At 37.0% G+C, this 12,834-nt stretch overlaps 1 protein-coding gene across 1 annotated transcript; it reads right to left on the bottom strand.

The window, feature by feature from the left end:
• Positions 1–4,100: 4,100 nt before the first annotated feature.
• tmem130 (transmembrane protein 130) lies at positions 4,101–11,844 on the bottom strand. The gene is made up of 8 exons (XM_036571843.1): positions 11,777–11,844; positions 11,562–11,650; positions 10,994–11,165; positions 10,467–10,609; positions 10,298–10,382; positions 9,208–9,410; positions 6,599–6,714; positions 4,101–4,232 (listed from the first exon to the last, which is right to left on the bottom strand). Exons 1-8 carry the CDS (start codon positions 11,842–11,844, stop codon positions 4,101–4,103), a joined length of 1,008 nt encoding a protein of 335 aa, XP_036427736.1.
• Between the last annotated feature and the right edge of the window lie 990 nt (positions 11,845–12,834).

Raw genomic sequence — 12,834 nt, 5'->3', positions numbered from 1 at the left:
CCTTTGCCACAAGTTTGTGAAATTTCTACCCTGCTATATCTGCCCCAGTCATCTCTAAGAGCTATTATTGTGAAATTGATGCATCTAGGAGAGACTACAGCTCAGGCATGAAGCAGTAGACCCCGCAAACTCACCGAGTGGGGCTACCAACCGTTGAAGCACACAGTACATAAAAATCGCCTAGCCTCTGTTGCATCAGTCACTCAGAACTTCAAACTGCCTCTGGAAGCAACATCGGCATAAGAGCTGTGCACTGAGCCTCATGAACTGGCCGAGTGGCTGGATACAAGCCTAAGATCACTATGTACAATGCCCAGCACCAGCTGGAGTGGGGTAAAGCACACCACTGCTGGACTGTGGATCAGTGGAAACGTGTGAATGATTGGTGCCAACAGTGAAATTCAGTGGAGAAGGTTTAATGTGATAATGTCTGGGGCTCTTTCAGGGTTTGGGCTAGGCTCCTTAAAGCCACGGTGAATAAAGACATGTTAGACAATTAAATGCTTTGAACTTTGAAGTGGCAACAGTTGAGGAAGGGCCTGTCCTGTCCCTGCATGTCCATAAAGACATAGTTTGATAGGTTTGGTGTGGAAGAACTCCACTGGTCTGCACAGAGCCCAACTCCATATTAATGTCCATGTTTTGTATTAGGATGCCCTAACAAGCTCATATGGGTGTGACTGTCAGGTATCCACATACTTTTGCCCATGTAGTGTAGGTTAAACCTGAAGGACTACATGCATAAACAAATTGTGGAAATTTTACAAAATGCAATTAAATGTCCTGTGTCTTCTAATATTGAGTTGAAGCTATTGAACCTGTACATCAAATTTTGTGCACATTTTAACAACATTTTGCAAAGCTTTCCTGAAAAGCTTTTAACATGGTGTGAAATAAGTGTAGTGTTAATTAACTGTGATCATGATTCTGTGCTGTTGTGCTTTAGAGAGATGCTATCTAGAGGAGTGTTTCAAACAGAACAGTAGTCGACCTTCACCAGGCTTGGCTAACCTTTTTCCAGTGGCTATAAAGGATGCTGAAATAAAATATTACAAAGGTGCTGCCTGTAAGATCCAAAGGGCCAGTTGTGGAATGAAGACAGAATGAATGAACTATGACTGGGTCATAAACTGAAACACGTAAAAGAGATTTTACTGTCTGTACAACATCAGAAAGTAACTCAACATTTCTATAGCATTATTTGGACCTGAACAGCATCTATCACATTTTAAAGCACTTCAGGTTCTAAATTCTCCACCTGCTGTAAGCTGCTGTAAATGTTGTTAGGTGACATATTCAAGCCCCATCACATCACACAAAAGCAACGGCTCATTATCTGAGCTCAGCGGCAGAATCATTAGTATTATAACGCATTACAGATCTATTCTCTGTAACACAGAGACCTGTTTGACAGCTGCTCCTGCATTATTGTCCCTAGGGGTGGGTAGTATGACAATACGTTATCATTATTGTAACAATGCATTTTTTTTAGATATATTATGGGTATCATCACAATATCCAAAACACTGAACACCTGTATGCATCATAAAAAAGACTTTTACAGAGTCTTACAGACAGAAGCAAATAAATCTGTTAGACCAACTAAACTAGCTAGCCAGCTATCTCTAACAAACTAGGCTACTACATTAGTCTTTCTGATCCAGGGGAAAGCTACAGCCTGCAGCGGTTTACAAGCTGGTAGTATCTTACGTTCTCACACAGACTACCTAATTTAGCTCACTTTTAAAATCCTTGCCAGCTGGCTCAGTCTGCTACAGTAAAGGAAAATAAAAGAAGCTGCCTGTATACGAACAGGTCAGGCCACATAATGTCATGCTTTGTTCATAAAATGATTAAATAAACTGCATTTCCTGTGAAACACAGCATGTTCTATTGTGTTATTATGCTAAATGTAGTTACTGGCAAACATTAACAACAGGCATTATTAAAGTTAAATCAGGAACAAATGCAGCTGGTTAGCTAAGTAGCTAACAGGTTGCTATAAATGTTTCAATTAGTAGAAAACTTAAATGAATGATAAACTGCCTTGCTAGACCAAAATTCTTACTGTTGGTAGGCTTTTTCATTCAGAAGTGTGACAAGTACATATTCAATATAAGATAATATACGGCTTTCGTCCTCTATTTTAAAACTTTCAGAAAGTCTAGCTGGAGACATATTGCTGTTTCCGGTCATGAAGCATAGTGAACAGTCAATGCTCAATAGTTTTTACGATGCACTGGGGGAACTTTCAGGGAACTAAAGTTCCAGTGCACTGAAACAAGTCTGACAATGAGACACTAAATGGCTGATTCCCTGGGCATTGCTCTGACTACTGAACTACACTATTAGAAATAAAGGTTCTATGCAGGTACAAAGGAACAAAGTATGTAAATGTACCCTCAAAGGTACAACAGTGGTGTTAAGGTCCAATTTTGTACCTTAAATAAGTTTTGTTTTTTTCCCGGAGGAAAAGTGCATATTTGTATCTTTTTAAAAGTTTTAAAACAGAACAATAAAATAAAAAGCCTGGAGACGAGACAGGGTTTGTGGAGTTAATACAACTTATATAATAACAACACAAATACAAAATATAATAACAACGGATTATGGCACAAATATGTTCCCTGACTAAAGGTACTGAGATGTACCCTTGAGGGTACAACCTATTGGACCGTAGTTAATTGTATAACTGCTATATGCTTATTCTTTCAGAGTAGTCTATCAGAATAGTCATTCTGTCTCTGAGGGCCTGATCCGCTCAGGTCATCTTAGAATGTTCTGTACTGTACTATGCCTCTCTATCACACGTACATATTCATAAACTTAGGTGGGGGAAAATTGCTGGGGCCAGTTGAGGGTGATAACACTCTGCAATTGTTGTTTGCTACCGCTGTCTGTGGGAGAAGGAATCAAACTGGTGATCTGTGAACATCTCTGTATGAAGACATCTTGAAATAAATCTAACCTTCTCCTCAAAAGTGCACAACTCTGTCTAGTTTATTTTCAATAACTTCTGTAACGACTCTACAAGTCAATACACCCCAGTGACAAGAGGGGTACAGCCCCTGTGACAGTTTCGTATCTTTTTTCCTGAATTTTCCATGGTATAGGCCCTTTAATTGTCACCTTTTTGGAATCACGCTGCCTGTCCCAGTGGCAAGCGATCAAAAAAGATTACAAAACCCAGCTTGTACAGCATTGCAAGTTTTATTGGCCAGAAACTTCATTTGGACCCCTATACAGTTCACACTGCCAGCCAAATGCAATAGTCGTATTACTTACATCTGTCACATATGACATTTTCTGTTTGAAATGAGTCAGGACTGGTTAACTCAGCATGCTGTGAACATGAGAACAGAGAACAAGTTCCCTGCTGAAATGTCTGCAATTACATATAATTAGGCACCTTTTTTTAGGAAAGTAAAGCATATATTCAGCACACAAATACAGCAGTACTTCAGCAAGCAGGAGCAGAAGTCCAGCCATTGCATTCAGTGACCGCATAAAAGTTCAAACCTGCTGAGGTAAAAACAGCAGCACAGGCATTAACAAAGAGAGAAGATGAGAAAGAAAGAAATGTCACAGAGTCCACACACACTCCTCAGGGAATAGAGAGAGTGACGCAGATGGACAAAATGAAGTCCTGTTTGCGCTTTTGTATCAGGCTGATTCATCTGATTAGTGCATTTCTGTTCTGAAGTTGAATGGCTGTATGTGAACAGTCAAAGACAGGACTGTGAGAGGTTAATTAAAAACATATTCCATGTGTTCTGTGTGATGTAGACAACCCAGTGCTGAAGGAAAAGCCATCAGCACTGGGTTCCATAAATACACTCTTAGCAAAAAAGGTCTCTATATACCAAAAAAAGGCTCTATGACAACAGAAGAACCCTTGGTGCTATATGAAACCATTTTCAAAAATGTTCTTTAAAGAATTATGTACTTAATAGAGAGGAACCATTTAACGATGCAAAAACCATTTCTATATATATATATATATATATTATTTTTTTTTTTGTGTGTTTTTGAGAGTCTGAGTGCTCATGATTCTATATATAACCACCCCACTCACTAAAGAACTATTTTTAAGGATGTACTTAATAAATCTGAGGCTGGAGTGCATCTTCTTTTTTCTCAGAGATGATTAAGGACACAGGGCCATCAGGAGTACCTGCTTCCTTTGTTTGAACTGCAGTGTCAGCGAAAGACAGGTAAGTCATAGCTTCTCCCTGGAACACACAAAATAACAGAAGGTAGTGGGTAAAAGTTGCAGTGAACGCTTCTGGAGAAAAAGCAGTGGCAGGTGTGATGAGACTATTTATGGTTAATACTGTTTATTAATTTCATGAGATTTAAATGCAAACTGCCTACATAAAAATTCACAAAGACTATTAATCTAACAGCACAGGTTTTCGAGTAGAAGCTTGCATCTTGCAGATTTTATTAGGAGTAGCTCGCCCTCTAGCGGACAAAATGCTTTATTACATATATATAATGTATATATATTTTTTATTACATATATATTTTACACGAATATTTTTAATATGTAAAAAGTATTGTCAAAATAAATGTAAAACATTTAAAATAATAAATCTAATCATGTATATATATATATTTACATTTACATACATATATATATAGATAGACAGATAGATAGATATTTACATGAAAAAAATAATATATATATATATATATAAAATGTAAAATGTCTTCATTAAATAAATTATATTGACATTTATTTATTAAAAATGTCAATTTAAAAATGTCAAATTTTGCAATGTAAAAAACAACCCCAACAAAAATATAAAAAATCATTATTATAATATTACACTATTATTATTATTATTATTATTCTCATTATTATGTTGATGTTGCTGTTTTTTTGCAAAATAAATGCATAAAAAAATACAACCCTAGTTCCAAGAAAGTTCGGGTGCTGTGTAAAATGTACATAAATGTAAATAAAAACAGAATGCAATGATTTGCAAATCTCATAGACCCATATTTTATTCACAATAGAACATAGAACACATATCAGATGTTGAAAGTAAGATTTTAGCATTTAATGAAAACATGAACTCATTTAGAACTTGACATCTCAAAAAATTTGGGACAGGGGCAACAAAAGGCTGGAAAAGTGTTAGTAAATTAGTGGTACTAATAAAAAAAAGCTGGAGGAGCAATTTGCAATTAACTCACATGACTGGGTATAAAAAGGGCATTTTAGAGAGACAGAGTCTCTCAGAAGCAAAGATGGACAGAGGTTCACCATTCTGTGAAAAAAATTATCTAAAAATTGTGGAACAATTTCAGAAAAATGTTCCTCGACATAGAATTGTGAAGACTTAGGATATCCCACCATCTACAGTACATAATATCATCAAAAGATTCAGAAAATCTGGAAAAATCCCTGTAGGCAAGGGACAAGACCAATGATCTTTTAATGCTCGTGATCTTGGAGCCCTCAGGCAGCACTGCATTTAAAACAGGCAGATTCTGTACTGGAAATCACTGCATGGGCTCAGGAACACTTCCAGGAATCGTTGTCTGTGAACACAGTTTGCCATGCACTCCACAAATGCAAGTTAAAGCTGTATTATGCAAAGAAGAAGCCATATGTCAACATAATCCAGAAACGCCGCCGTCTTCTCTGGGCAAATGCTCATTTAAAATGGACTGAGGCAAAATGGAAAACTGTTCTGTGGTCAGACAAATCAAAATTTGAAATTCTTTTTGGAAACCACGGATGCTGTGTCCTGCGGACTCAAGAGGAGAGGGACCATGCAGCTTGTTATCAGCACACAGTTCAAAAGCCTGCATCTCTGATGGTGTGTGGTTGTATTAGTGTCTATAGTGTGGGCAGCTTACACATCTGGAAAGGCACTATCAATGCTGAACAGCATATAGAGGTGATAGAACAACATGATCCAGACAACATCTCCTTCAGGGAAGGCCTTGCATATTTCAGCAAGACAATGCTAAACCACATACTGCATCCATCACAACAGCATGGCTTCTCAGAAGAAGAGTCTGGGAGCTGAACTGGCCTGCGTGCAGTCCAGACCTTTCCCTAATAGAAAACATTTGGCGTATCATGAAACAAAAAATCCGGCAAAGAAGACCCAGGACTGTTGAGCAACTAGAATCCTACATCAGACAAGAATGGGACAACATGCCTCTCCCAAAACTCCAGCAATTGGTCCCCTCACTTTCCAGACATTTAGAGACATGGCCCTGTCCCAACTTTTTTGAGATGCGTCGCTGCCATCAAGTTCTAAATGAGTTAATATTTTTCATCAAATAGTAAAATGTCTCACTTTCAACATCTGATATGTGTTCTATATTCTACTGTGAATAAAATATGGGTCTATGAGATTTGCAAATCATTTCATTCTGTTTCATCATTCTATTTCATCATTTCAATTTATGTAGACTAACGTTGACTAAATATTCAGATAAGGGACACAGAAATCAAGTCACAATGCCAGAGACCATTACTGATGCTACGCTAGTATGCTTCACTATGGGGGAAGACAGAATGAATCCAGTGGAGTCTTCTCAGATATTACCATCTTAAACCCTCAGATACACTCACCTTTGCCTTAGACTTGAGAGATTCTTGCTGCGGGCGGCACACTGAGACGGTGATGAAGATCATGGTTGCAATAATCAGTGAAGCACAGGGCAAGATGAAGATAAGGAGACTCACCGCTGAGTGACAAAACATCAAAGGCAAGGATTACCAGAGATACAGATGTATTCCACTGAATGAAATGAGACAAAGCTGAATATGACTCTGAGACACTCTGTTCCTCCTCTTCTTCTTCACACAAGCAGACTGGTTTACTCTGAAGCAGTCTGACATCTAGATGAATATGATATTGTTTGTATAGAAAGTCTTGTCAGTTTGCTAGTCAGCTGTCTGTTTGTTATTACCTTGAAGAAAAACTTCAGTAAGCTAGTCTGTAATAAGGTATTTTTAGAGATTTGCACACCCATGGGTCAAGTTAAGAAGAAACTGTACCTTTCTAAGTGCTTTTAATCTCATACTCATGCTTATATATAAAACAAGTAAAAATAATTTGTTCTATAGTCAACTATCTCAAGCATCTGAATGAATCAATATATACATATATACTTGATTTTTTGCATATTTGTCACACAGTGGTTTCAGATCCTCATACAAAATTAAGGTTCACTGTCGGAATTCAGACAGGATTAAATTTACATGGGGTCCTGGAGTAATTTCCTCTTTTACAGGTGCTCTTCTGTGATTTTACTGCCATCGAGGTGTGTGAGTGTCATCAACGAGGAGACGTACATTTTTTGCCGTTTTTTTGCTGTTAAATTAAACTGTTAAATTAAACTGTTAAATTAAACTGTTTAATCAAACTGTTAAATTAAACTGTTAATCTTGGATATTTAAGTTCCTAATACTAAGGCAGATTGTGTTGTTCTAAATAAAATGAATTCTGTAAATGATGCTGTACAGGTCAACATATAAGTTGGATTTTTTTAAGTGCACTAATGCACTTCATACAGAGGCATATTTTTTACTCCCTTCATTCTTTTAGACTATAAAAATTCTGGTTACAAATCTCAAAGACCATGAAATTTCTCTCTTTTTATTTCTTACTTTTATAATCAAAACATCCAATTTGACATCAATGTATAATAAAACACTCAATAGTTGTCACATCACACCACCACAAGGAAAATGTCTAGTTTATTTATTTCAAAAATTACTTTTTACATTCATGTACAAGTATATTTAAATGTACACACTTTTTGCTTTTCCTTCAAGTATATTTTTCAGTGCTCCATGCAATAGTGGCACAACAATGTGTATATAATCACTGAATGACGCTGTTTGATCTGTACCAAATCCAGTCACACACTGCGTGAAACTCCGCTGCACTGATCTGTAACAGACCTCATGTTTTCATGCATGTGACCACTCAAAAACACCCCACACCCCAGGCTTGTATTATCATCTCCTGTAGATTTCAGCTTAAGGAGTTTCTTTTGTCTATCACACTATCACAGTTGTCAAAACACTTTTGATGTATGCTGTGCACATACTGTCTCACACATTGTCCTAAAAAACGAGCTCCATCAGAATGGAACAGGTTTTCTTTTTTATGCTTTCCATTACACAAAAGTACCAAGAGAATATGGTGTCAGAAACCATATTGTTTTTGATTTTTTAAGTGCAAGTTGTCTCTATAGCACCTTGAAATTAAATGTTTTGTTCTGTACTTCACTGTGTCGTGAAGTTTGATGAGTCTAGGGGTGGACAATATAGCAAAAATATTATAATATGATACTTCAAGACATTTTCATGATACACAATATGCATCATGATGTATAGTTTTTCTGAGATTTAAGAGGTTAACAGACAAAATAGAACATGTAGTGCCACATATTAAATACTATAATATCAATAATAAGAAGAAATCGACAACTATAATGATTTTTTATTCAGTGTTTTACACACTGCATTGCACTTCATGTAATTAAACAGACCTAATTATGCTCACTTTGTAATGAAACGTAGTTAGTCAGTCAGTGTTCTTCAAGTACTGACAATATCCACGATATGCTCAGAAAAGCGTATTGTGACATAATTTGTGATTATTATGTGATTTTTTATTATGTGATATATGATTACATTTCAGTTTAAATCGGTATCAGTATCGGACTGACATCAGCATAAGGATGGGATATCATATCAGAACGAATCTGACCCAAATCCAGTAACAAATACGTTTTGAAAATCGCATTATAGACCAATTTCAAGAATTTGTATTTTTTTTATAATACATTGTTGTATTTTGTACATGCAAAATTGTTACAAATCGATATACAGCATTTTGGAATTAAACTCTTCAATTCTTCACATCATTGTGAGATGTGATGTTGTTAGCTGTGTATTTCTTCCTATGGAGTTGTAGACTGATTGACTAGTTTCAGCATGATGGCCAACTTTTGAATTCTCATCTTAGGTGAAGTGGTTCAATTAAAAAAAGCTCATTTTAAAACGTTATAGTTTTTAAGAAAAAATATGCAGTATCAGCTGATACTCAAGGCTCAAATATCATTGCAGGGATCTGAAAAGAAAAAGTGGAATGGTGCCATCCCTACTAGGAATCTTTATTTGTAAGAGGCCACATTAAAATATTTAATAGACTTTGCAGTACTTACGGTTCTTTTGCACATAGATGTTGTAGGAGGCCTGGAGCTCGCTGATGTTGTTTTGAGCGCTGAGGTCCAGGCAGTGAGGGCCCACAGATTTGAAAGTGTGGTTTAGCTTGAACTGCCTGTCATAAAGTCTCACCAACTTGCAGGAAACTGGACCATACAATCGACAATTAGGCAAGACTCTCCAACAGAGCCATGCCGGCAGACTGGAACCATCATGTGACACACACACACAGGATCAGTTAGTGAAGCTAGCATCAGGCTGAAACTGACCGTTGCACAAGGCTTCTTAGACTGGCTTTTCACAGTGAAACTTTCATGGGACTCATTGCATGTTTTGAGTTTCCTGCAACATAATTTCCATGCATTTTGCCAGTTACAAGCATTTCAGAAACAAAGTTGCAAGCAATATATTCAGTCACTCCACTAGTTCTCTAAATTTGCCATCCGTGAGGTGTTATACACATATCTGCAGCATTTTTATCATCTTATCTTTTCTCATTTTATCTTTGTATATTTTCTGAGCTGTGATTGCGAAAATATTAGCTTTGAAAGAACTTTGTTGTCATGGCTCAGGAAACTGGCAAAACGAAAAACTACCATTTTTCAAAAACTACCATCAGTCAGTCAGGAGGATCACCTTTTTAACCCCTCCCAGTAAACCAACTTCTGTTTTATTTTCTTGTCCATTTCTCCAGTGATAAAGGTAAGTTGTTTGACGTGATCATATGATGTGTTTTCAGGATTTTGATTGTATCATAAAGTTGAGGCAGCTGCAACTGTTGCAGTTAAGTTTGAAGTCCGTTGCTGGACACTTTACATTATGCAACTCAACTGTAATTAAGTTTAATGTAAATTCAGCCTTAGAATGCTTTAAGAAAAACAAGAAATGCTACTACACTCTTTAAATATTTGTTTTGTAAGTGAGATGTGGGTCTGTGAGGAACATTTTTAAAGTTTAAAGAACCTCAACATAATGCAAAGGCTTTATACCAGTTAAATGTTTCTCCTACAACTGTACGTCCAAGCCTAGAACCATTTAGGTGCCTTCATTTTAAAGAGTATAGTTATTTTGTAATACAAAAGATTTCACCTTCCAGCGATGAGAAAAGACAAACTGCTGCTTTGGTTCACACTGTAACTGAGTGGCCCTCTCAGCTCAATGCTAGTGATAGCATCTGGAAAAGAAAGGTCATGGAGGTTCAACAGCTACGTCACATAAAGTCAGATGTTAGTCAAACATTACTCACACTGTAACTCACCTAACACAATCAAATTCATGGAGTAGAGCCCAGTAAGTCTTACAGTTCTGGTTATATTGGCTCCTACACTCAGTCTAAATGTGTAGCTTCCTGATGAGGCATAGCTGCAGTGCAGGACTGGCTCCGGACCCACGATCACGTCCCTTAACAACATGAAGACGTGATTAAATTTCTTTTTTCTAAGATGTGAGATTATTCTTAAAGGAATACTGTCTTTATCTACCACGTCTGCAGCATATAGTCAATGGACACTACAATAACCTACTTAGTAAAAGAACAGAAAACCCTTTAATTCAAAACAGGCTTAAAATGTCGATGCTTAATGTCAGTGAAAAGGTGCTGAAGCAAGTGCCTGTTGGCTTCTATTATTAGTGTCAGGTTTCAGGTCAGCAGGTTTTCTTTTACTAAGCACAGAGACATTTTTTCCATTGTATTCAGCTGTATGCTACATTTTATATATATATATATATATATATATATATATATATATATATATATATATATATATAAAATAGTCTATAGCTTACCCATTGCCTAAGTCCCATGTGTACATGAACCTTGCTGTACGTAAATAGCGCTGGTGGTCAGAGAGCTCAAATGAAACCATGGTTGGGATGTTAGCGGCCAGCTCCCCACTGTCTCTTAGGTAAGTGGAATTCCCTTCTGTCTGATGAAAAGTGACTTTTCCCATAACATGTCCTGATAACATGGTGAAATAATATTACACAAAATGATGGGGATGCACCGACATGGAAAATGTAGGCCAATGCCAATATCTATAAATGTCAATAGTCATAAAATAGAACTGACTAAATCATTACATTACATGGAAATGCAACATTTATTTGTATAGGGTTACAAAAGCAGCAAAATAAATAACATGAAGACATTCTAGCACAGTGGCTCAGAATCACCTAAAAATTCTGCACCTCAATAGCTTAAATACATTGAATTGAACATCTAAACATCTATCCAATACCGATATTTTATATCAAAGCACTCATGTGCCCATACTGATATGATTCCAATATCATCATGCTTCCCTACAGAATAGCAAAGCAAACCAAAGTAGCCTGAATATGGCAGATAACTTACCAGATGACTGGACCAAATCATCAGGAATGCAGAGTGCTTGCGAGGTGAAAACCAGAAGAAAAATAATGCAAACTGGAGTATTCCACACACTGTGGGGAAAAAAAAATAAATGACCAGTTACTAACGACAAAAACAAACACAGAATATGAACTAGTGGTTAGTAATAATCCAGCTAATTTGGGTCCATCACTGAGAGTAGGGTAATCTATATTCACCAGCGCATCTGGAACACATAAAGTTGACTCTCAGACAGCAGCTTAGAGTATGACAGTGTGCCAACCATCAAGACTCACATGTCTTAAATCTCACCCACGTGCTAAAGGCCTGTGTCCACCTGAATAAAGGACATGATTGTCCTTAATTCTAGCAGAAATGGAACCAATTGCAAAAAACATGCAAACTGTAAACCACAATGTGGAAGTGTGTGTGTGTGTGTGTGTGTGTGTGTGTGTGTGTGTGTGTGTGTGTGTGTGTGTGAGAGAGAGAGAGAGAGAGAGAGAGAGAGAGAGAGAGAGAGAGAGAGAGAGAAAGAGCGAGCAAAATTACTCACTTAATGGCCAGGAGGTGGCGTCTGATGCAAATGAATGAAAGACACTATTTGGGACTTCACTGCTATGTTGAAGACACACCCTTCTCAAACTTTGACTGAAATCAGAATAGATGACAGCGATCAACAAGGTGGAAAGCTAAGGGTCTCAGAGGTGGTTGAAATAGCCCTAGACTATAATCTAGTAACTCAAACGTGTATTTAAAGGGGAACTTCGATATGTACAAAAGTCATTCATGCATCATTCTGTTCAGATTTCTTTACAGTGGTGGTGACAGGAACCAGGATGTCTAGCCATTTTATCAGCTATCTAAAACCACATGTGAGTGTTAAGTTTTATGTAATATTAGTAATGGTAAAATAGTGGTAAATCTAAAAAAGTACGCTCCCTTTTGGTACAATGTTGCCTTACAACACCCCGTATATCTCCGCCGCCGCAAAAAAAAAAAACAAAAAAACAAAAAAACAAAAACGTTTTAGGCCAGGACATTACCTCAGAACTATTGTGAAACAAAGTCTCAGGCATCAGGATTCATAATGATTTTATTAAATAACTTTCTGTGAAGTAACTCTTTGACGCATTAAAGGGGGTCTCAAAAGTATTGTAAAACCATGTCTCAGATCAGGCTGAGTATTCATAACCATCTTTTGTAATAATGCAGTGATGCAGCTTTTAGAGGCTTTAAACTCCTCAGACGTCTGGTTCCTATCACCCCCACTGTGAAC

Source organism: Colossoma macropomum, unplaced genomic scaffold (genome assembly GCF_904425465.1).
Source record: "Colossoma macropomum unplaced genomic scaffold, Colossoma_macropomum, whole genome shotgun sequence".
NCBI lineage: Eukaryota > Metazoa > Chordata > Actinopteri > Characiformes > Serrasalmidae > Colossoma > Colossoma macropomum.
Note: the sequence above shows the minus strand (reverse complement) of the source record. Positions and strands in the feature narration are given on the sequence as shown.